This window comes from Candoia aspera, chromosome 1 (genome assembly GCF_035149785.1).
Source record: "Candoia aspera isolate rCanAsp1 chromosome 1, rCanAsp1.hap2, whole genome shotgun sequence".
NCBI classification, from domain to species: domain Eukaryota; kingdom Metazoa; phylum Chordata; class Lepidosauria; order Squamata; family Boidae; genus Candoia; species Candoia aspera.
The window spans coordinates 280,662,204-280,687,571 of NC_086153.1; the positions used below are offsets into that span (position 1 = coordinate 280,662,204).

The 25,368-nt window shown below is 44.0% G+C and overlaps 2 protein-coding genes across 2 annotated transcripts in view; one reads left to right on the top strand and one right to left on the bottom strand.

Moving 5' to 3' along the window:
- RTF1 (RTF1 homolog, Paf1/RNA polymerase II complex component) overlaps positions 1-3,743 on the bottom strand; it is a 34,453-nt gene extending 30,710 nt beyond the window's left edge. Inside the window, 2 exon segments of the mRNA XM_063289919.1 lie at positions 3,518-3,614; positions 3,616-3,743. Coding sequence (XP_063145989.1) covers positions 3,518-3,614; positions 3,616-3,743 — 225 coding nt within the window.
- Positions 3,744-3,951: 208 nt separating this feature from the next.
- NDUFAF1 (NADH:ubiquinone oxidoreductase complex assembly factor 1) lies at positions 3,952-23,550 on the top strand. Its single transcript, XM_063289920.1, has 5 exons — positions 3,952-4,399; positions 9,871-10,451; positions 12,657-12,842; positions 20,456-20,530; positions 23,118-23,550. The coding sequence occupies exons 2-5, from the start codon at positions 9,951-9,953 to the stop codon at positions 23,256-23,258; spliced, it is 903 nt and encodes a 300-aa protein (XP_063145990.1). The 5' UTR covers positions 3,952-4,399; positions 9,871-9,950; the 3' UTR covers positions 23,259-23,550.
- The last annotated feature ends 1,818 nt before the right edge of the window (positions 23,551-25,368 follow it).

Here is a 25,368-nt window from a genome sequence, read left to right on the forward strand (position 1 = left end):
ATAATTGACCTTATCTTCTGGTACACCGTGTAAAGTTGCTATCAGCCTCTTGAAAATAAGGGCATTAGCTTCAATTCCAAACTAAACTGCTGGAAAGTAGCACTTGGACTTACCATAATGTGTCATTCTGGTTACATAAGAAGAGTTAGTTCCTAGGAGGTATCAGACTTGATACAGTGATGCTAACACCTCCTGCAGAACATCGCATATTTGATCCCTTTTTCTTTTCTTTTCTTTTGCCAGTAGAAGAATCATGGGAAATAGATGAACTCCTACACACAACTGTTAAAAATCCAGGAGCTATCAATCCAGGAGTGAAACTGCTATGGGTTCAAAAATATGTTGATGGAGGATTGAACCTTATGAGAGAGATCCAAATGGACCAGAATCCATCAGGATTGGAAAATCTTGAAATCCATGGAATCTGAGAAATATGCTCTATCTATTCTAGAACATGGCCAACAACTTGATCTGCTTGAATCTTGCACAGAGTTTTCATTAACAGTGAAAAAGCATACAAAAAATTCTGGGATTTCCAGACTGACAGGGCAACTGCAGACACTAGCTTGAGTCTTAAAATCTTGAGAAAGGGCTGGCCATTTTGGTACTGAGGTTACTTGTGAACAGATCAATACAAAGGCTTTTTCAGTAATTAGTTAACATTTGAAACTACTCCTGATCGAGGTTGTAGTTTCCTTCACCAATTTTAAATCCCTTATATTCTCCAATAACATAGTAATAGATCTCCATCCAATCTAAAAGGAGGTAGCTGCTGGAACAAGGGGTCCCTCACAGTTGGTGACCACACTGGCTGTCCAAATCAGCACACAAAAAAAACAAAAAAATAGGAACTGTTCATAAATACAATAAACTGAACAGGGTGGGAGGCTTCCACAGATATCCATCAGCTGGCCTCCTGCCACATCATGCCAACAGTATCTCTCCCATTCCAAACAGTTGGCATCTGTGAACATATAGATACAACAGGCATCTTCCTGTTGAAGCAGGCTGGGCTTAGTTATTCCCTGAAAGAAGTGTCATAAATTATGAAGAATGTTGAGCCTCCGTACCATCCACAAAATATGTGACACTGACTCAGTATAAGAAACCATTCTAACTTTGAAGATTGAAGGTAACAATAATGAAAACTTGCAATTGGGTTAAGGAGAGGCAGCCATAAAACCTCAGGAACATATGATCAATACACCTTCAAGAAAGAAATAGATTTGAAACCTTCATATTTTAAAGTAGATTAACATAATTTTTGAGAATTGCCTGGAAATGGAAGACAGGCTATATAGAAAAGCCTTATATGGACATGGCTTAATTCTATAGTAAAAGTACTTATGAACTTCTAAAATTGAGAACGGTTTGAAACGTAAGCATTAAAATCATGGAATACATGTTTTATATAAAAGAATGTAAACATCAATGGCTGTGGTGGGTGTGAGCAGTCACAAAATACCTATTATTGGGCATATGCATAGACTTCTACACACTAGCTAAGATTTTTATTTTCTAAAATTCCCCTTTCTTTTTGTTATTGCAAGAAAACCTCTTAAAATTAAAATAAACAGGCCTGGGAACTTTGTAGGCACAAGAGAAATGTTTGCAGGCAGAATGGTACCCATTATGATCCCTACCCTGTTCCCTATTCCCTGATGAATACCTTCTGCAAGAAACTGTATCTTCAGTTTCTCCACTATAAACTTCCTTTTCTTGATAGAACAACTAATGAGCTCAAGATTCAGAAAAGTTCATCAGTAACTATTTCTCTATTGCAGCCTTCTCCGATTCAGCGTCCATCAGATGTGTCAGACTGCATTGCCATTATCTGAAATCTATATAGCCATGCTGATGCTGACTAGTAGTAATAAGAGTGTGTTAAATTTAGAAGGCCCCAGACTCAGGAAAGCTGTTTTACAATACCACAATGAAGACAGAGAGAATACCAGGGAACTTTTCACATGATACAATCAGGTCTGATTCTATGGTTTCCTTGTTGAATAAATATTTATTACTCTCCACAATTTATACACATAAGGAGCAGCAATCATATCCTGCTTTTCAACCCAAGATCATCGCAAAATATCATTCCTTCACTACTGAGTTATTGTGCTTTCAACCCATCCTTGAAACAGGAGGAAACTCCTACTGGGACAAAATATGCTGTCCCTATTGCCAAACCCATTGTGCCTCTATTCCCAGTCATCTGAGTTCCCTCCTAGGGAAGCTTAACAGATTTTATGAACCTTGAGGCAGTCCTTGGATGGTGTCAGAATAAAAATGAAAATACTTTTACAGCACTGGTACAACCAAGGACAACTTAAGCCTGTCTCTCTCATAGGGTGAAGATGAGATGACAGTAATGTCATGGGGACACAGTACAAAAAACTGTGAGCATGTTTGTACCATGGTTAGATACAAGTGGAGACATGGATGTAGGCCATGATATTCCTCCTGTCCAAAAGGTATATTATCGTTTACTGGTTTTGGCCTAGTTTCTACAATAGTTGCTCACTGTTCTACAATTATATGGTTTTCATACACAAAGAACAACCCAGAAGAACAGGCATATTAATGGATAGGAACCAAACCAATCTTCCACAAAAAATCCATTTAAGATGTACTGACTAGAATTTAGAATCCTTTCATGCTGTCAAAGAAGTATAGTATCTGTATCCCACACTGGTGCCTTATTGAAAAAAGGCTGACCTAGAGACAAAACTAATCTCAGCACATAAAACTCAGCAACAATGAATGCACTGTAAAAAATCTACATGGGGGAATCTTCTTTGGTACAAACAGAGATTTAGTCCCTGATCCCTATGAATGCTGCAAAGACATTGAGAAACTAGCTAAGTTCAAGCAAGGGTTGCAAATTAAGAAATGGGTACAAAACCTAGGAGAATTTTAATATAAATGAAATAGAGTTTAGAAAGAGAAAGGAACGTCAGATAGAGAAAGTTGCTTTGTGCGAGATGGGCGGTGACGAAATTTGAAATATAAATATAAAAAATAAAAAAGTGGTTACAACGGTTTAAAACCCAACTAAGTTGGATATTCCTATTTCCCATCAGGGGAGAACGCACAACCATCAGGGGAGAGCAAGAGACTCAAAGAAGTCTTGTTCAAATAGATCTCAGCTTCACGGCTCTACAGAGTCACAACATACTCCATCCTGCCACCTGCCAAACTGCATCCTTTTCGCCTAACTCCCAGCTCTTATTCGTCTTCACTACATCAACACCACCGCGTTTCAAAAGCCCCTTTACTCCTTCTCCTCAACCACGTTTGTTGCGAATGCCGAGAGCCCTCTCTTCGCGACCCATATACACACACGCTCTCCCCTCCCACAGGAGCTGCAGGGACTCCTCTTCCGCGCTAGCCCGGGGAGAGAGAGACGAAAGGCGTTTGGATCCGAGGGGTACCCTAAGGCACCCACCAAGAGCCATCCAGGCAGAGGCGATGATGGAGCTCTGGGGCCCAGTTCGGCGGCGGTAGTGCCACTACTCACCTGGTCCAGGTTCTCCTCGCTGCCGCTGTCCTCGGTGTCTGAGTCAATGAGGACCCGGCCTTTCCGCTTCTTCACCATGGCGGAGCTCGCGCCGCCGCTCTTGTCCCCTCCTCACAGCGGGCCCAGCGGACGGTGCGGCACTCTGAGCGGCAGGCCTCTTCCAAGCCAGCCAGCCAGCCAGCCGCCCGCCCGCCAGCCAGCCCGGGACACAAAGGGCACCGAGCATGCGCCATGCGACGCCCCGCCTTCCAGGGCGGGGCAAAACCGCGGGCGCCGTATGTAGGCGTGGACGACGTAGAAAGCGCTACTGACCGTTAGGAACTTAGTTGGGGGCGGAGTTGGGTTAAGGTGCGTTCCCGCGTCAGTTGGGACCAGTCTCTAGTCCCAGTGGGGCCGTTTCGGGAGGAGAGGGTCGCTATGGGGTGGTCCCCTTGGAGAGGTGCATGTAGCTCTTTTTTTGTGACCAGTGAGAGCTTAAGACCCATTACAGGCAGTGTAAAAGCATTATTTGGGCAGGCCCATTGTTGAAGGAGAGGGCCTGCTGGGACTTTTGAAAGCCCCTTGTGTCCTGTTGCCATTTACGTGACTTAAGACAGCTTTGTAGAGCTCTTCGACCAGACGAAAACATCAGTAAATGAAACGCCACTCTTGCTCCACCTTTGAAAAAGCATTAAAACCCAAAGACTTTCTGGTTGGAAGAGAAAATGCTTTTGTTCTGCAGCCCTGACTTCCGGGAGGTAAACGGAACGGAACCTTCGTAATAGGCTGTCGTTTCCTTGACGAGGGGCACTTGGTGGACTCACTCTTTGAGGAGTCCGGACGACTTTCAGCATTGGACTCACTGGAGGAAAGGTCCGGCCTGAAGACGGCGGGGAATGCAAGGTGAGTGAAGGGTAACACAGGGGAACATAGTTGCAGAATCTAATGCAAGTATTCCCCGTGGGACTACAGTACCCATCATCTCCAGCCAGCATGGGTAGAATGGGTACACGTTGTCTGGGAAAGACAGTAACCTACTATATCGTGAACGGCAATTAAGTGAAACTATATAGATTGCAAGTCAGGGGTTAACTTACCACTTCTTTATAAGGAAGGGAGCAGAAAGCCAAGACGACGGAGAAAGACGGAAAGAGATAATCAGCGTGCATGTGAAAAATAAAGAAAAATATAGGTGGCTTTTGTGGAAAAGTAGGTAATAGTTCTATAAATAAACATGGAGTTTCCTTAGTGTATTTAGTTGAGGGACCACCTCTCCCCAATCACATCTACCTGTCCCTACCAGGTCTGGCAGAAAAAGCATGTTGCGAGTCCCGTCCACGAAGGAATGCCATCTGACGGAACCCAGGAGGAGAGCCTTTTCTGCTGCAGCACCCATCATTTCCCCAGAGGTCAGATTGGCTCTGACCTAGTTGGCGTTCCAAAAGGGCCTGAAGACATGGTTTTGTCATCTGGGCTGGGGATCTGGTAACCTGGGTGTGGAGCCTACAAAGTGACTGTATTGCTAGAGAAATTTGTTTGTTCGTTTGTTTATGTATATCCTGCCTTTATTATGAGTGCACTGTCCCATAGATTTTGGGGTTTTAAAAATGGTTTTTAATTATTTTTGTTATGTTTTTAGTTATTTTGTTGTATTGTTTTTGTGTTTGTAACTTTGTACACAGTTCAGGGTCATGTATGTGAGATGGACAGCTATATAAATTTACCCAATAAATAAATGTATCTTTAAACAGACTTATATTGTATACTAATTGTTTGTAGAAAGTTACTGTAAAACAAAACTTTAATTATTTGTAATCAAGTCTTCTGAATAAATCCCCCCTCCCATTCCTGAGATATTATGCTACCAGAAGAAGTAAAAAGACAAGAATGAAATGGATATTACTGAACGTCTTAGCATCAAGATTCATGCATCATGCTCTCTTTGCCTAATGGATAATTGCTTGCTGGTTTACTGGTTTGCAGCTATCTGGTCTTTCCTATTTAATGATAGAGTGTTCCTTAAGAGTGAATAAATATTGAAAAAAAATAGTTCAAGCCAGGCAGGAGATTCATCCATGGAAACTATTTTGAATCAGAGGCCCTAATTCTGGAATAGATGAAGATTAATAAACCAAACCCACAGCAAGTTGAAACACCTAGCCAATCTTAGCTGATGTCCCAGAAAGCCAGGCAGAACTGGATCTGGTTAATAGTTGGATAGGGGACCACCAGAAAATCCCAGGGTTGCAGGGTAGGCTGCAAAATCAAACGTATGGAAGAAGGCATTGTCACCAAAACTGAGCTTGACTCAGGAAAGCCTTCACCTAGCAAACAGAAACTTGACAAAAGCTGTCTTGAGAATTCTGAGTTATAATCCAACAATTTCAGATTTAGGAGAGCTGAACTAATTCTGGCTGCTTGAACAATTAACAGTAATCGATTAGAATGAATGAGGAGCAACAAATCTATTGCCTCATCCTAATCCCTTCCAGCTCACCCTGGCTTGGGCAGAAGGTAATGTTGGTGGCTTTTTTTTACAAACCTGTTTAATCCAGTATATCCAGGTATTTACAGTCCATCTGATTGTGCCCAGCAAGGGCTTGGGGTTGCAAGTTATATGTAAGACACATTTCAAGTACCTTATCAATTACCAGTTCTAATATATTAGAAATCCATTTGTTGAGACCTTCACAGATAGCCTGAAACTTTTTGATATGCTGTATGTGAGTTTATCAGTCTCTCATTAAATTCTCCTGGCAGTTTCTTTTTTCCAAGATTGCTAATTTAAGGTCTGTAATGGAGTGTCCTGGAAGGTTGCAATGCTTTGATATTACTTTAACCTTGTTTTGAGCCCTGATGTCATACTTGTGTCTATAAATTCTTTTGTACAAAGTTTGGCTTGTTTATCCTGAATAGAATTCAATGTGGCATACATGACATTGGAGGAAGAGAAAGTGAAGTTGTCCAATATTGTATGTGCAGTTGTCGGAGCTTGTATTGGTGCTGTTGGTATAAATGTGGAGGCAAAATAGACATCTGGATTTGTTGCAGGATCTGATTCCCATGTTAGCATCATTACTGTGTTCCTTGTTTCTTGTGAGAATCTGCTTCAAGTTGGATGGTTGTCTGTATGGGTTGTCTGTATGTCAGTATGGGCCTGCCACTCAGTGCCTGAGAAAGTGTAGTGTCATTGCCAAGTATGGGTTGTAGCTTATTAATAATGAATTTGAATGGCTTGAGCTGTAGGTGACAATTAGTAGAGTTCTGTTCTTCTGTTTGTGTGATCTGTTTTTAATAGAGCCACCTGAAGAATTGATCTGGTGCTATGGATTTCTCTGTTGAACTCATTGGGTGATTAGTTCAGTCTCCTGAATGCCTAGTTTAATTCCATCAGGTTTCCTAACATGGTGTTCTTGTGTCCATTGTGTAGTTTTACTGTGATAACAAGGAAGTAGACTTGTTCTGTTGACTGGCTGAGGCTTAGGTTGTTGATGGGGTAAAAGTGTTTGGGATCATGATGGGATTTGATGAGACATTATTTTCCATGGGTCCAGATTATGAAAATGTTATCAATGAATCTGAAATGAAGGATTTCAGGGGTAAGAGTTCAGAAAGCACTGTTCTTGGTTAGCCATGAAAATATTGGCATATTGTGGGGCTATGCATGTGCCCATGGCTGTGCCACTGATTTGCAGGTATATGTTATTGCCAAAGGTGAAGTATTTACTGTATGAGTGAGTTACAAAGTCTGCTGCAAGGCATGCTGTATTGTCATTAGTGATGATATTTTTGATGGCTTGAAGTCCTTGAAGTCTACAGTGTCTGCCCTCTAGGAGTCCTGTTCCAGGTATCCTATATTTATAGTAGATTTGTCAGTCAGCCATTCACTTTGGAAATGCCCCTCAGATTTACCACATTTAGAAGCTTGACCCATAAATCAGTTCTACCCTCCCAGATGATCTCTGCCAAGATTTCCTGAATCATGTACTCCATACATCAGGCTTGGTCACAGATTTTGAGTAAGCTCTGTGCATGAGGTTTAAGAATCTGATTAGGTTTCAATCTTTTGTTGTTTGTTTACCTAGCGTGATAAGTGATTAAAAATCAAGATCTAGAGTTTGATGAGTATTACTAACTTAAGCATCTAAAGTTTAGCAAGTGATTACAAAGTTCTGCATTCAAATCTAAGGGAAGGAGGACGAGAAAGAGGGAAGCAAGATGGTGGGAAGAAGTCTCAAGATTTTCACAATGTATTCAGGCTGTAGACTGAAGTTAAATTCTCACCATCCATTATAAAGTTGCTTAGAATTTCATCAGTGTCTCAGATATAGGGTCAGGTAGAGGAGAGGTGCCAAGGAAAATAGGAGCTAATAGGATAGGAAGTAAAGTCCATAATCATCATCATCACCACTTCTTCCTCCTCATCCTCTTTTTTTCTTTTTTTGCATCTCCCCTATTAAAAAAATTACATTTCCTCATACTTTGCATTAACCCTCTAATTGGTTCTGTATCCCACTTCTTCATATATGAGATCACCTTGCCCTCTTTTCCTAATTACTCTGCCTGCCTAAATATGTTGTTTGTAGTGAGCTTATATCAGCTTGTTCTTTGTGATTAGCTACTGGTGGTCTACTTCAAGGCCACATAATAATTTAACTGCAAAATCTAAAAAGTTATGAAGGAGTAAGAGAAAGTAGGTTGAAATGATGGGGTCCTTTATGCTGCTTAAAATTTATAATATGGCAAAACAAAGGTTCATGCTTAACCTATCTCTTTTGGCAAGACAAAGCCTCTTGTCATATTACATGCTAATTAACAACAATGGAGGAGAGATAAAAGGGAAATTAGTTACATGAGCTGCTATAAATGATGGGTGTAGATCAGGCACATCTTAGGGAACAGAATGACTTGGGACCTTGTCTTTCCTGGTACATCCATCAGAATTGCAGGCCAGTGACAGCTTTATATCAGCTCAGACGTAATAGAGGTCACTATATCCATTTCCTCCACCTGAACTGTCTTCTGTTGGTGGAGAGGCATCTATGCAACATCCTAATCCTCTCCAGCAATTCACATTAGGTCTTTGGATTGTAAACTGTACTTTACATGTATAAACTAAGGGCTAAAATATATCAAAAAGCTTTAAAATATTTTTAAAGTTGAGTATATCTTTAAGGAAACCTCTCATGTTGATTTTAATGTATAGACAGGTTCATATCAAGATAAGCAACTCCCTGGGTAGTCAGGAGTCAAGTCATTTAGGCTTCTTTTACTGTGTACCTGTTAGTGGACTGGCTGCTACATTTTTCCCCAATTTAAGTTTCTGGACAACCCTCAAGAATAGTCCCATGTAGAATACATTGAAACAATGAAAGTGGGATATAACCAAGCCTTGGCTGAAGCTGGCACATTAGACGTAATTTGTACTCCCTGTTAGTGTTAACTTTAGGGAATGCATAGACAGCTAGGGATCAAGGAGCATTTCAGACTAAAGGGGAAGTACAGTTCCATCTAGAACAGATTCCTACTGACTCACAGAAAATCCATCTTTCCTCAATTGCTTTTACCTTTTTCACCTTCATTCAGCACACAGCCAAATTTAGGCAGTGGTCAAGGGAAGCAACTGCTACTTTGGAACTGGATGGTACGGAATAGGAGATCCAGGTGTTGTCTGCATATTGATGGCATCTTATTCCAAAGCTCTGGATGAGCTTTCCCAGTGATTTGAAAAGTATAGGCATCAAGATGTAGCCCTGCAAAATGCCATTGAGCAATGGTCTGACTTCCCAGCACCACCTTCTGAACAGTTTGGCAGGAAAGACTGAGATTACTCTAAAAAAGAATGCCCAACATCCCACCCTACCAATCCATCACAAAAGATTATTATGGTTTCTGCTGTTGAAAGGCACCAAGAGCTTTGAGAGAACTGAAACAACTGTATTCCCTCCCTCCAATTTTGGGGGAAGGCTATCCAACAAAGTAACCTGGCCCCATATCATGGCCAAAAGAATAGTTAGAATAGGTTTACATAATTGGTATTCTCCAGACTGTGTTCACATTGCTGAGTTTATGTTTATGTGTGCAGTTCTCTTAAAAAACAAACAGGGTATCATCTTCTCATTACATATTTATTTTCTTTTATTTCCATAGCAGTAAAGGTATCACAACTGAACAGGCTTGGTTTATTGCTATTTATTTTTTGTTTTAAGAATATTGTGTATGTCGTATGGTATCTGTTTTGTTTATGCAGCTCTTATATTACTGATAGTGTTATTTATGATAATACATTTAACAAAGTATATACATCTAGGTATATTTGAGAAAGGAAATTAAGCTAAAACCTTTGTCGTAAAAATATTTTTGTATTATAACAGGTAGAAGTAAACAGCATTAATCAGAAATAGACACCAGTACTTTGGTTTGGATAAGGGAAGCTGCTCATCAATATTCATTTATGGCTTCATTTCTCAAGATGCTGGATTCTCTCTTTTTGCTAAACAAACCCCACTGGCAAAATAGCCTGTGTAGGACTTTTGCAGAAAGTTACTATCCAAAGTGGTATAGTAGCTATCAGAGACCAGGAACATCTATTGACAAAACTTCACCATGGAAGAAAATTGACGTCACTTTTAAAAAAGGAGTGGAAGAAATCAAAACACAGTGTGGACTCTTAAAGAAAGAAGTGGTTGATTTTTTTAAAGAGGTGAACCAAAATCAACTAGAAGATTATATGATGAATCAGACAAAAGTGATATGGGAATTTCGTAGTGAACAAGATTTAAATAAATGGGTGCTCAGTTCTGATGCAGAGATTGGAGGGAAAAGTGAAATCCATCTAAAACTAGATAAGAATAAACAGTCTGCTATCCTGTATGGGAACCTCAATACTACTGTACCTCGTGATGGAGTGACAAAATATAGTGGATATTGTGCCATGGTATCAAAACCAGAACTGGTGAGTACAATCATATTCATATTTAAAAGGGTGGTTTATGATTTAAGCCAAGAGTGAAATCGCTTCCAAAAAATATTCCCGTGTTAAAACTGTTTCTCAAAGTGGAGAACAATAGTACTGCTGCATTCTTAAATAAACGGGGCTGTATCCCTCCACAATTAGCTCTTACCCCTGTTGGAGTGGCTTTTAACAGCATAGTAGTCAAGAGATAATGTGTTTCAGATCAACTACATGTACCTCTGGCCTGCAGGGCTGAGAAATTATTAAAATGAGATTTGGGGCATTACAGGGATTGCAGGGGAGAAGAGGGGATGGGTAAGTCCTGCAGGATAAATAAAAGTATGCTTATACACAACAGGGTTTTAATCACTTCCTTGGAATTAAAGTAAACATCTATAGTTTCTGGTATTAAGGACCAGGAATAACTTAACCATACCATAAATGATTACATGCTTGGTTTGCTTAGCTCAGTGGTTCTTAAACTGTCTGACCCAATCACCCCTTTTCCTGGCCTTGAATGATATCATTACCCACCCACCCAAAAAATCCGGACTTTGTTGTTTATTGTAAACTGGATCCTTGACTCACAAAGGAGCAATTACAAATTGCTCTATTATCCCCACGATATGCCCAAATTACTCCCTTCTTTAAGAACAAGAACCATGTTAAGAACCACTGGGTTAGCTGGAGAAAATGTGCCACATTCCCTGATTAAGTATCCTTATGTATGCTAAGAGAGTGACATATCTCTGTAAAATAATGCTTGAAATAAAATTTCACCAGTTATAAATGCTGTACAGACTTTTTATTAGGTCTATATTGTATCAGTCTAAGACTCTCATAATGGTGAAATCATAATCTGATTGTGGAGTCCGTGGTGCTTTCTGAGCTTGGTTATTTGCTTGCAGACCTTTCATTACCTGATTAGGTAACATCATCAGTGCTAGTGAGTATGGGGTTTGCTCCCTGTTTATATATGGTAGCTTGCCCTGCCAGTGTTGGTGGGGCTGTGGTTTTCTTCTTGGTAGTGCCTTGATTAGGGAATTGTTTCCTGCTTGTTTATCTGATGCTAATCCCTCCTTATCTGGATGTTGGCTGCTGGAGAGGATGTGTTCTGGTCTTTTTGTTTCCTTCTTAGCTTTTTCATTGTATTTTTTGAATGGTGTGTAAATGTGGTTTATTTCTATGTGTCTACTGATAGCTGATTTATCTGAATGACAAGCTTCCAGGAATTCCCTAGCATTTTTGGATTTAGCTTGGTCTAGGATGCTCAGAGTTTCTCAGTTGAAAGTATGGTTGTCTGTCCATGTGTGTGAGATTAAGGAGTTTCATTGTGTCCTCTGACTGCTAGTTGGAGTTCATGGATGGGCTCTCTGCTAGTCTTCTGCCCGTCTGTCCTACATAGTGGCTGTTACAGTCCTTACACTGTATGTTATAGATGGCTCCTGTTTTTTCTTCTTGGGCTACTGGGCCTTTTGGGTTACTTAAGATGTTTTGAAGCTTTTTAGTTGGTTTATGCGCTACAGTGATGCCGTGTGGTTGTAATAGTTTGTTGGTTGTTTCTGAGATGTTTCTGATGTATGGCAGTGTTGCTTCTTCATTGATAGTGGTTAATAAGCAAATTGATGAGGCTTGTAAAATTAGACTGTCAGTTACCATCTGTTGTGAAGCAGTGATACAGTGTAACATGTCAAACATGTTGATCTAGATATTGTTTCGGGAACAAATGTCTCTAGAATGTTCTTGTCTGCTGCACTAATATTACCTTTTGTTACCCTCAAGTGTCACCTTCAAGCACAGGCACATTAGTCTAAGTGTGGGTGGAAACTGGCATTGCAACCACTATTTTACTAGCCCAGAAACTTGGATAGTTTCCGGTATCCTGTCCAGGAATAATTGAAAACACTTTTTTCAACCAGAGTGGGGCAGATACAAATTGTTTCAGCGCGGTGTTTTTTTGGTTGTGTTCAGTTGCTGATTAGGTCCTAAAGTTCTGATGAGATAAAGAATATTAATATTTATGAGATAGTCCACTTGTCATGACAATTATGTGAAAAGGATAGAGCAGATTAATAAAACAAGAAAAGCATCTCAGTAGCAAACAGAATACTGTTAATAAAGCCTCATATTAAGTGGGGTGGGGGAGGAATTTGCCAAATGTAATAATTGGTGAAATAATAAGAATAATATTATATATTTTGGTAGATTGCTTTTCATCGTACGAAATTATATGATTGGTCAAATTTTAATAGTCTATACCTGCGTGTCCGTGGTGATGGTAGACCATGGATGATAAACATCAGTCCAAACAAATACAACTCTACTCGGATGAAGGATGTTTACAACTACTTCATATTCCCCCGAGGGGGGCCATATTGGGAGGAAATCCAGGTAACGATGAGTTTTTTGATACCATTATAGAAAGTATGTGATTCTGATATTTGAAAAATAGGCAAACTGAGAATCTTTGGTTTGCCACTTACATTCTGAGAAAACACTAAGAAAAACTGCTAAAATAAATTGAAACTGCTTAAGTGAAATCAATATGTTTTATACAGGAACAGTTTGCTCAGAAGTTAGTTTTTGAAACATTAAAAAAAAAGATTATTTTCTAATGTGATTTTTTTCCCTAGTTTGGATTTTTTAAAGAGTTTGAGAATGGCAAATTGCCACCCACCCATGGTAGGTAACTGTTCCTTCTAGGCAAGTAGCTGGTTGTCATGAGTGCCGTTGAGCTGAAGTCATCAGCGCAATGGCACACATGACAATAGCAAGGAAACAGGGGAAGGGGCTCAAGATAAGTAGCCATCAACTCACAACGACTAACGGCCAACAAACAATAACTAAACGGATCACGGAGCACACCCGAGCCATCAGCGCCAATACAACGGGGATCGCCCAGCTGACAGCAATCACCGGATAAATAGAAAACCCGATGATGGGCGATCCCGGAACGCCAGCGGGGCCTCACAACCCCTCACCCACCGGCAGGGCAACGTATTGGACAAAGGGGGGTGACGTGACCGCGAGTGAGGGGGCGCTGACCGGCGCGGGGTATTTAAACCCCGCACCGCCGCGCTCCTGTCACTCTCAGCTTTTTTCCGATGCTGTACCTGCGCTGTGAATAAACCAGAGCCTGTTCCACCGAACCAGTGTCTGAGCATTATTCAGAGGTAGGCAGCGCATGACATAAAGCTGAGAGTCATAAACTCAGCCTCGCCGAGCCCCACCGGACGACAACGAGCCGTGGGAGGAATAGACGGCGAGAAGACCAGAAAGATGAAGCCGGAGCGACGCGGACAAGGAGGGCGAGCCGCACGGCGAGAAACAGAGGAGGACCGACCGAGGCCAGAGGCACCGCGGACTCCCGGAGCCATGGACGCCCACCCGACCCGACCCGAGCCTCAGCTCCAACCCCAAGGGGAGATGGCGACGGAGGCAACCCGACCGCGGGAGGGAGCAACATACCTTCCGAAACCAGCGGAGGACCCCGCGCCCCACATCGCACCCCAACAACGGGCGTGGAGCGACAGCCCAACGGCGGTCAGCACGGAGGACGATGGAGACACCCAGCAGACGGCGGAGGAAGCGGACCAACGGCAGAGGGAGATTGAACCCCGCCGGCAACCCACCCCCGCCGACACACCGACGGAACCGGCCCCAGCGGAGGCGTGGACCGTGGACGAGGAAGCACGAGCGGAACCCGCGGCCATGCGGGCCCAACTGGAGGAACTCCGGACCATGCTTCAGTCGGTCATGCCCCCCGCGCCGCCCAACGACGTCCCCGCACAGGCCCACACCCCGAGCGAAGCACCGAACCCCCACGGGCCAAATGAAGGTCAGCAGACGGCCCAGGCGGACGACACCACAGGCCGGGAAGCGAGAGGAAGGGCCGCGCAAAACGCCCGGGCCCCAAAGGACTTCCCCATCTTCTTTGATGGGAACCCCACGAAACTGTCGTTCTTTATAACGAACGCCAGGGAGTTCATGGGGAGGCACGGACACTCCTACGACTCCGAAGCGGACAAAATCGCCGCCGTGGCGATCAAATTACAAGACAGGGCGGCGGACTGGTACGTCCAACTGTACGAGTCCAGCTCCCCCGCCCTCGCCAACTTCCCCGCCTTCATCAATGAGATGAAAAACTACTTCGAAGACCCACTAGCCAAAGTGAGGGCGAAAAGCGCACTCCAAAGACTTAAACAGGGCACACGCACGGTCCCAGACTACGCCCTTGAGTTCAAAGCCCTCGCGGGGAAGGTCAGCGACTGGTCCGAGACCACCCTGCTGGAAATGTTCAAAAGGGGGCTCAACCGCGACGTACTCCAATGGGCCCTCTACCGCGACAACCCAGAAACGCTACACGGGTGGATCCACCTCGCGGGGAAAGCCGAACACGCGCACCGCACCTTCCTCATGACAACCATGGAAGACACGAACTATACCTGCAAAAAGGTACCCGCACCACACGTGGGGACGGCCGGCCCCACATACCCAAAGAAGAAATTCAATCGGGAGCCCTGCGGGAGGTGTGGCAAACTAGGGCACAAGACGGCGGATTGCTTCGCCAACCGACTGCCGACCAGTGCGCCTAAACCCACCCCGAAAATCAGCCCCAAACCACCTAACCCGGTGCCGCCCCCTCACCGCCGAATGACCGTAGCCACAGCGACACCAGAGGAAGGCTGGGACGCCTACTGGGTGGAAGAGGACAACGTAGACCCAGACCAGCCGGCGGGAAAAGCTCCCCGCCTGCCCTGAAACGCGTTGCGAGGCAGGCGGTGGGACAGCAGCGCGGACCACCTCGACGGAACGGCGAAAGCTCCGTAATAATGGCGGCAATTAAACTCTCTGCCGGCAACGGAGCCACCACGGCCGCGGCACTAGTGGACTCGGGGTGCTCAAAAAACCTCATCCACCCCGACTTAGTCGCCAAACTCGACCTCCGCTGCTTCCCCCTCCCCACGCCGCTGGCATTCCACCAGCTGGACGGCTCTACAGCGGGAGGGAAACCAGCTACGATGCAAACCGAGCCATTCACCCTGCAAATGGGCACTCACACCGAACGCACATCGTTCGTCGTCACTCACATCGGACGGCCCATTGCAGTCCTGGGAATGCCATGGCTCGCGACAAACAACCCGCGCATCAACTGGGAGACCCGCACCTTCACATTTGGTGACGGCGAGTATCGGGCACCAGTTCCAGCGGGCAGAACCAACCCACTGTGGGACGAGCGGAGGCGACTACACAGGACAACGCCGCTACCATAGCAGACCTACCGGAACAATACGCCGACTTCTCCGAGGTCTTCGGAGAGGCGGAAGCTGACCAACTACCCCCCCACCGCAAGACGGATTGCCGGATCGACCTGCTGCCCGACGTCCCCTTACCTAGACCGAAGATCTACTCGATGACCCCGAAGGAGATGGCAACCCTCCGGGAGTTCATCGATAAAAACCTAGACAGGGGATTCATAGAGCCAGCATGCTCACCGGTCAGAGCCCCCGTCTTATTCCGGGAGAAGAAAGACGGCACCCTACGGCTCTGCACTGACTACCGGGGCCTAAACGCGGCTTCCCTGTCCAACAAATACCCCTTACCCCTGGTGAAGGACATGCTCGCCCACCTGTCCACGGGCAAAGTCTTTTCCAAATTGGACCTTCGCGAGGCGTACTATCGCATCCGAATCAGGGAGGGGGACGAATGGAAGACTGCGTTCAACTGCCCCCTAGGCGCCTTCCAGTACAAAGTGCTGCCGTTCGGACTCGCGGGGGCCCCTGGGGTGTTTATGCAGCTCATCAATGAGGTACTGCATGAACACCTGTTCAAAGGGGTCCTTGTCTACATAGACGACGTCCTTATCTACACTAAAACGCACGAGGAACATGTGACCCTAGTCAGGCAAGTCCTCGACAAGCTCAGAAGGGCGCAGCTCTATGCCAAACCTACAAAGTGCGAATTTCATAAAGCGCGCCTAGACTACCTGGGGTACCGAATCTCCGGGGACGGCATAGAAATGTACCCCGCAAAAGTCGAGGCGGTGCTAAACTGGGAGCGCCCCCGCAACAGACGCCAACTCCAGAGCTTCCTCGGCTTCGCGAATTTTTACAGGTCATTCGCCCGGGGGTTCGCAGAGATAGCCCTCCCCCTAACGGACCTCCTCAAAACCAAAGGGGTGGGGGACACCCGACGCGCCAAGAACCCGGGCACAGTATTGAATTGGACTCCCGCGTGCCAGACCGCATTCAACAAGCTGAAAGCGCTGTTCACCACGGAGCCAATCCTCGCGCACCCGGACCCAGAACGGCCGTTCGTGGTCCAAGCCGACGCCTCAGACTTCTCCCTGGGGGCCATCCTACTCCAAAAGGACCCCACGGGACTCCTGAAACCATGCGCCTACCTGTCGAGGAAGTTTTCCGAGACAGAAAGGCGATGGCACGTCTGGGAGAAAGAAGCCTTCGCGGTAAAATCGGCACTAGAAACATGGCGACACCTACTCGAGGGAGCCACCCAACCATTCGAGGTCTGGACCGACCACCGGAACCTCGAGGCCCTCCGAACGCCCAGACGCCTCAGCCCAAAACAGGTCCGATGGGCCCAATTCTTCAGCCGCTTTAATTTCCAGCTGAAGTTCATGCCGGGCAAAAAGAACTTCCTGGCCGACGCCCTCTCCCGACTGCCCCAAGACGAAGAGCCCGCCCCAGACACCATTGGGACGGTCCTATCCGCCTCACAACTGGGGATGGCCGTGACCACCCGAAGCGGCGCTCGGAGACAACTCGACTCTACGGCGCAACCGACGGCGGGACAACCGGCGACCAGACAAAGCCAACCGCAACTACCAGGGGGAATACGCACGGACATCGCCGCCGCCCTCAAAACTGACCCCTGGTTCCTGGCAAACCCCGACAAGGTAACGATGGCACAGGACCTGGCATGGGGGGAAGGCAGAATCTATGTCCCGGACTCGCAACGCCAAGCGATCTTGCATAGGTCACACGACGCCAAGCAAGCGGGACACTTTGGGTTCCTCAAGACCCTACACCTAACACGGCGTCAATTCTGGTGGCCCGCACTCAGGCGAGACGTGAAAGCATACGTAGCGTCCTGCCCAACGTGCGCTAGGGCCAAACGGGCACCAGGCAAACCCGCGGGGCTATTACAACGGGTGGCAGAACCCTCCCGCCCATGGGAGGAAATCTCTATGGATTTTATAGTGGACCTCCCACCCAGCCAGAAGAAAACGGCCATCTGGGTGGTGAAGGATTACTTCTCAAAACAGGCCCACTTCATCCCCTGCACGTCGGTCCCGTCCGCACAACAACTAGCCAAACTCTTCCTCATCCACGTGTACAGGCTACACGGATGTCCCGCACGTGTGGTGACCGACAGGGGCACACAGTTCACCTCTAAATTCTGGCGGGCCTTCCTAAAGCTGACGGGGACCCAACAGGCCCTATCCACTGCCTGGCACCCCCAGACGGACGGAGCCACAGAGGTCCTCAATGCCACCCTAGAGCAATTCATACGCTCATATACCAACTATCACCAAGACGACTGGGCTGAACTGCTCCCGTTCGCCGAAGTCGCATACAACAACGCCGTCCACACGAGCACGGGGAAAACTCCGTTCGAGGTAGTCTCGGGGCGCGACTTCGTCCCCATACCGGAGCTACCTCAACCCCCGGAACCCCAGGTGGACGCTAGCGACTGGGGACGGAAGATCGCGGAATCATGGCCAATAATCACGGCGGCGCTGAAGGATGCACAGGCAGCCTACAAAGAGCAGGCCGACAAGCACCGGCGCCAACAACCGACGTTCCAGGCGGGGGATATGGTCTACCTATCCACCAAATTCCTAAAGTCACCCCAACCCTCGAAAAAACTGGGGCCTAAGTACATCGGGCCGTTCCGAGTCACGCAAATAGTGAACCCGGTGGCAATACGCTTGGACCTGCCACACAACCTACGGAGACTCCACCCGGTGTTTCACACCAGCCTCCTGAAACCGGCAACCACCTCTCGATGGCACCCAAGCACGCCACAGCCCTCACCGGTGATGATCGACGGCCAACATCACTTTGACGTAAGGGACATACTCGACTCCCGCAAGCAACAAGGAACTCTACACTATTTGGTCAGGTGGAAACACTTCCCCCACCCGGAATGGGTGGCGGCGCACAACGTTAACGCGCCTGACCTGACCCGGGCTTTTCACCGGGCATACCCCGACAAGCCAAAACCAAGGTTAGCAAGCCGTCCCCTGCAAAACCCCTCCCCCGCGGGCCCCCCCGCCTACCGTGCCCCAAGGGAAAGGGCCCCCCCAAGCCCGCGACTTGGGTGGACCTCCCCCCCCCCGGGACTCACTCCCCCCGCCCCGGGCCCACGAGGCAGTAACAAGCGTTCGCCAGCACCCTCCCCCCGCCCCGGGCCCACGGGGGAGTGGCAAGCAAGTCAACAGGGCAACCTGGGGGCAACGCCCAGGAGCACAAATAACAAAGGCGACGCACTTTGAATAAAAAAGAAGGGCCCTACCTGGAGCTGATAAGCACCCGACCAGCCACGCCTCTCTCCTCGCCGAACTGAGCCAAACAGGGTGTGGCCGGAGCATGCGCACGCCAGGGCGTGACCTGGGCATGCGTACTAAGGACACACCCTGGGAAGGCACGTGGTAGAGGGAGGAGCAAAGGGAGGGGCGAGAACTACTCCGGCGGGAAATTAAAAAAAAAAAGTTCCGGTTGACAGCTCCACGAAAAAAAAAAAAAAACCAGAAAACCGGGGGGGAGCACTATTCGGACAGGGGGCAGTATGTCATGAGTGCCGTTGAGCTGAAGTCATCAGCGCAATGGCACACATGACAATAGCAAGGAAACAGGGGAAGGGGCTCAAGATAAGTAGCCAACGACTGAAGGTCAAGAAACAATAGCTAAACGGATCGCGGAGCACACCCAAGCCATTAACGCTAATACAACGGAGATCGCCCAGCTGACAGCAATCACCGGAGGAATAGAGAAACCGATGATGGGCGATCCCGGAACGCCAGCGGGGTCTCGCAACCTCTCACCCACCGGCAAGTCAACGTATTGGACAAAGGGGGGTGACGTGACCGCGAGTGAGGGGGCGCTGACCGGCGCGGGGTATTTAAACCCCGCACCGGCGCGCTCCTGTCACTCTCAGCTTTTTTCCGATGCTGTACCTGCGCTGTGAATAAACCAGAGCCTGTTCCACCGAACCAGTGTCTGAGCATTATTCAGAGGTTGGCAGCGCATGACACTGGTAGTTCTGCTACTCCAGTTGCTTTAATACTTATGGCTTGAAAATGTTTTGCTTTCTTAAGAAAACTATTCTAGCATACAATTGTCTACACAACTCTAGTCAATTGAGACAATTTATTAGTCAAAAAGAAGTGAAAATGGCTATATATAAGAAAGTAAGAATTGGTTATGTCAGGAGAAACAAAAATGGGTTGAATGCTATAGAGGTAGATTACTTAAGAAATGTGTGTAGTAAAACAAGAGAATCAAGAACGAAAGGATGTCAAATGAATGCATATTGAATAGAAATGTGAGTGTTCATAACAAAGGATGTATGTTGAGGTGGTTTGGTCAAAAAACAAAAAAAATGTATGAAGGAAAAAATGTGTTGAAAGAGAGGAAGAAAAGAAAAAGTCTGATTTTTAGAACTGATGAAATCCTGAAAAAGAGCTATGAAGATGAATCTGTGTACAAAGTAAAAGCAAGATGATTTGTAAGGATAAAAATGTCTGGAGAGGTATAATGAATGGTGTAAATTATATTTAGTTAGGTTTCATTTTCTCATTTCTTACCTTGCAAGTAATAATTTCATTAATAACAATAAAAAAAATAAAGTTATTTGGCCTTTTAATCTGAATATGTAAATTAATGTTTGTAAGCTCTACAAACAAGATGAAAATGATGAACAAATATTGGCAAATACCTAAATACATTTGTTTTTAACTAAACTGTAAATCTTAACAACAGGTTCCATTTTCTAAGTTCTTTTTTTCAAGCCAAGGGAGAATCCAGGATGGCCAATATGAAATCTGGCCAGATAGGGTAAGTGTTTTTTAAACCTGCTATTTGAAAATGCAAATCTAAGCTTTATGATCAAAATCCAAAATTATTGTATTCATTAAATTTGATTTATATCCTGCCTTTTTGCTCTGGTAGGTGTCAAGGTAGCTAACAAAACTTTAAAATAAAAACAAGTTTTAAAAATGAATTAAAAATATGAATGATAATACCCACCCTATCAATTCCAGGAGGTTAACCACTTGGGGAAGAAATGTGGCTTTATAGATTTCCTAAATACTTCCAAGAGGGTATATTCCACAGCATAGCAACACAAGAAAAGGCCCTTTTCCACATGCAAGAAAACTGACTCCGACATTGAAAATATACTCAAGAGGGCCTCCCCTATTCTTAATAATGTGACAAGTTCATAATGAGAGACCCAGTCCGTTAGATAGTCTGGCCCTAAGCTGCTTAGAGTTTTAAAGGTCAATATCCACAGGTTAAATTTTGCCTAGTAAGCAATTCACAACCAGTTCGGGCATCAGATAATTCTGCATGAAAGTGAAAATGACTTCACTAAATTGTATACCAGTGATAATCAATTACTGACCACTGCCTTGAGAAGATCTGTCTTATTCTTTGCATGAACTGAATTGTAAACTATGATTTTAAATTTGTAGGGGGTTTACTTTGTAGATCCCAGCATTTAGTTGCTCAAGAAAGCAGATATGAGGTATCTCCAAGCTTCATGCTATTTTTTTCAATACTGTAGTTTGTTAGTAGGAGTAATTTTGGGGATGTTTCCACTTTACAATATTCAACCTTTCATTTTCAACGAGAAATATATTTATTTACTACTTGTGATAAACTTTTGGTGAAACTTCCTTGAAATCCTTTATTATATCTATTGAACATGAATCACTAAGTATGAATAAGCAAGTAGTATTAATGTCCTTTATGAATCTATTGATGTCCAGCAAAAGTAACCCTCTTGTGAAGGAACACTGCTATAGCTTAAGCCTTTTTTTTTAATCAACAGAGAATCTTAATATCCAAGTAATTAGGGTAGGGAACTGAAAACATAGCCTAAAAAGACTGAATAAAGTATACTCCTGTTTTAGAATGATTGAAAGCAATTTGTTTATTCTGATTGGAAGGGGCCATTTAGGTCAAGTCCAATTCTATGCAGGAATTCAAATTAAAGCATCCCAGAGAGATGACTATCTAGCCTCTGCTTGGATGCATACAATGAAGGGAATCCCAACAACTCTCTACTTGATTCCACTGTCAACTGCTTTTACTGTTAGGAAGTGTTTTCTTAACATTCATTCAGAATCTGCCTTCCTGTAACTTAAATCCATTATTTCATGTCCTGTACTCTGGAACAAGAGGAATCAAGTCTTGACCTTCTTTTAGGAATTGAACAGTGCTGTTATATCCCCATGCAGTCACACTTTTTTTAGAGTAATCATACTCAGCTCCTTCAGTCTCTTTACAGAAATTTGTTTCTAGTGCCCTGATCATCCTTGTTGCCCTTGTTGTGATTGTGTAAAGGCAACAGGGCTTAGAAGCATGTATCATATCACTATCCATTTGAGTCAGTTTGGTTTAATGGTTAAGGTGTTGAACTAGGAGTGGAAAACCTGAGTTCTAGTCCTGCTTTAGGTACAAAAGCCAGCTGGGTCACCTTGGGCCAGACATTCTCTCTCAACCCTAGGAAGAAGGCAATAGCAAATTTCCAAAAACACTGCCTACATAGTACAGGGATTTTCCTATGTAATCACCAGGAGTCAAGTTTGACTAAAAAAACAAAAAGTTCTTCCAATCATGTAAAAAACGAAGAACAGCAAAATGTTAATGCATAATCTATGTAGTAGTAAGTCTTCAATGCAGTCAGATTTGTTCTCAGGTGTATATTAGATTGCAGTCCAGATTTGGGTAGGCTTTCTCTCAGAGACTCTGCTCTTACTTTTAAACTGTTATGTATCTTAAATCCATTTCCACATATTTTAAGATTTTTTTTAATAATTAAAGCAATATGCATGTTTAAAATTTGACCCATTTTTATTGAAAGGTTTGTCTGAGATTTCTTTTAGCAGGTAGTATAAAAAGGGAGAAATTTTAAATACCTTCTTTGAGCTTTCATGAAATCGGGTCTTGTTACCTGGGAATTGAACAAAGACTCTAAGGCTTGGATCCAGGGATATATCAAATGAGTAGAAATGCCTTGCTGCTTACAAAAGACAGCCTTGCTGAATTCTTTTGATTCCTGGGCCACCACAGCTCCCTATACTCTACTGCACATTGTTTCAGAGGAGCTTTCAACCTTGAGGGTGCATAAATTCTTTGATGGGGCAAGAATGGCTGTTATAAATCCGTGTATTGAAGGAGGAGGAGGTTTGGAATATTTTTGAGTTCTCCAGAAATTCTGTTCCTGAATTGAGTTTTGCACATTGCTAATCAAGAACTATGTAGCTGAGGCCTCATCTCCTTTATGAATAAAAACATACAGTAGTTGTAAAAACGTATCAATTTAGGCTTAATCAGACTGAAGATAAATAAAAACTGCACCGCTTCAGACAAAACTATTTTTGTGAAAATAATACAAAGTGTTTTTTTTTTTTAACAGATCAGTACATTGGGATTAACCATTGCTGATAAAGTAGATGGTCCATTCCAGCTGGAAATAGACTTCATTGGATTGTTGAGTGACAGAGCACATACAGAATCATTTGCCTACGAGCTCTATGAAAAAAATCTGAAGAAATAGAACATGTGGAGGACTGTTGTTAAGATCAATTTAGAATATTTCTGCAATTATATACCATTCTATAGTAATCTGCAGTTGAGTAGTGAATTTATCAGTGAATATGAGCTATATATGCAATTAGCCATAGGAAAACAACAAAAATCAATACAGTAAAATAATATTGGAGCACTACAGTAGTGCCATCTAGCATGCAGCCATTTATCTACCACCTGCGTTTTAATGGTGGTGGGAAGTGGAACTAATGTGCACAGGCTCCCTTGGCCCCAATTAATAAAGAACATCTGTATCAGAACCAGAACTGAGTTTATCCTACTTTTAACATGTAGTCTTCTGAGTTACATTTTACACTGGCTAAAGCAAAATTACTGTATTCCTTTTAGCTGAAGAACAAATGATTTTGTTATTTTATGAATATCAAATACTGTTTTGTACATAATAGGATTGATTGATTGCCATCAAGTTTTTTTTCGATTCCTAGCAACTATAGTTATTCTCCATGACAATGTATCTGTAACCTGGTGTTTCAGGTCTTCCAGCATTGCACTCATTGGGTGCAAGTACCAATCCTTCAGTGCCACTGTAACTTCAAACAGTCACTGAACAAATGGTTGTTAAGCAAGGACTTCCTGTAGTTTGGTCTTCTTTATATTTAATTTTAGTCCCATTTTTTCACTTTGCTTAACTTTATTACTAGAGCTTGCAGATCCTTTGCATTTTCGGCTATCAGGGTAGCATCACTACTATAGCACAGGTTATTGACTTCTTCCTCCAAGTAATAGTATAGTAGTTCTGAATTACTACTACAGCCAACACTTTGGTTGCCCTTGGAGTTCAAATACTGAAGTGATTTATGCCAGGTAAATTAACATTTAAATAAAATATAAATATTTATATTTTAGTCATAACTGAAAGCATTTGTATGACAGGTAGAGAAAGATGAAGGGGGAAAAGTCTATCTCAAAATATTTCCTCTAGACAATGGTTGAAAAACCTGCTGTAAAAGCAAAAGGCCTTTTCATCAAGTTAGTTGAGATGCAAATTATTTTCTAAAACTAGAGTTTAAGTTAATGTGAGCAGGAACTTTGGTTTAGATGATGCCAGTGGAAAAACTGGGTATGAGCAGCCTATTTAAAAGACTGTCTACTGCTTGATCCAACTCTCCAAAATCTCTCTATTACCTCTGTTGTATAAGTGGCTTGGTCTCCTTTCCTAATTATTTTTCTCAGATGTGTACTAGAATACAAGAGAGTAGAAAAAGCACAATTGATGATTGAACATGCTAATCCATTATCACAGGTGTCAGTAATTAGTGGATAAATTTGTTTGGCTTGGAAACCAGCATTTTATGACTTTGGAACAAGAACTTAACAGTATTTAATCTTCTACGGTGGTGCTTCTTCAATAAATAAATGAACAGGTATAATGTTTTTGACTCATTTGTTTAATTAGGTTCTCTTTATCTAGTTTTCGGACTTGTTTGGAGAACAGATCATGTTTTAGGTTATATTTATGCAGAAACTGAAAATCCAAATGGGCTCACAAACTTTTAAGCACCACTATATAAGGAAAAAAAATGTTTAGGATAACTGTATATTTTGAAATCAGTTTAGAAACCTTTTTAGCAGCCTAGGAGCTGGCTTAATAGCTAAGAAATTGACCCATTTTGAGTAAGAAATACCTATTTTACATTTAAGTCATCTCAATATATGGTATCCCATTTTTCCCCAGTTAGAAATAAAAACCTATCTTGTATACCCTATCAACTTAGTTGTGCTACCTTTTCTTTTTGAAATGCTAATTGTCAATTTTACTTTAAAAAGAAAAATATCATTAGAGTACATATAGATATATATATACCCGCCCCACCCGGTCATGCAGTGAGGGCATGCTACGGACCCTGTCTGTAAGAGAATTCCATCTGGCGGGGTCCAGGAGGTGGGCCTTCTCTGCAGCAGCTCCCGCCCTTTGGAACATCCTCCACACAGAAGTGAGGCCCCCTCCCTCCTGGACTTCAGAAAACAGTTGAAGACCTAGTTTTGCCACCATGCTTGGAATGGGGAGAGGAAGAGCAATTCTTGGGGCTGGTTTGTTCCCTAGTCCTGCCGGGACC

Excerpts from the sequence above, each read along its gene's own strand:
- NDUFAF1 (XM_063289920.1), top strand. The coding sequence starts at position 9,951 with ATGGCTTCATTTCTCAAGATGCTGGATTCTCTCTTTTTGCTAAACAAA. Across the intron at positions 10,452-12,656 it reads TGGTATCAAAACCAGAACTG|ATTGCTTTTCATCGTACGAA; the intron begins GTGAGTACAATC and ends ATATTTTGGTAG. Across the intron at positions 12,843-20,455 it reads CATATTGGGAGGAAATCCAG|GTTCCATTTTCTAAGTTCTT; the intron begins GTAACGATGAGT and ends TCTTAACAACAG.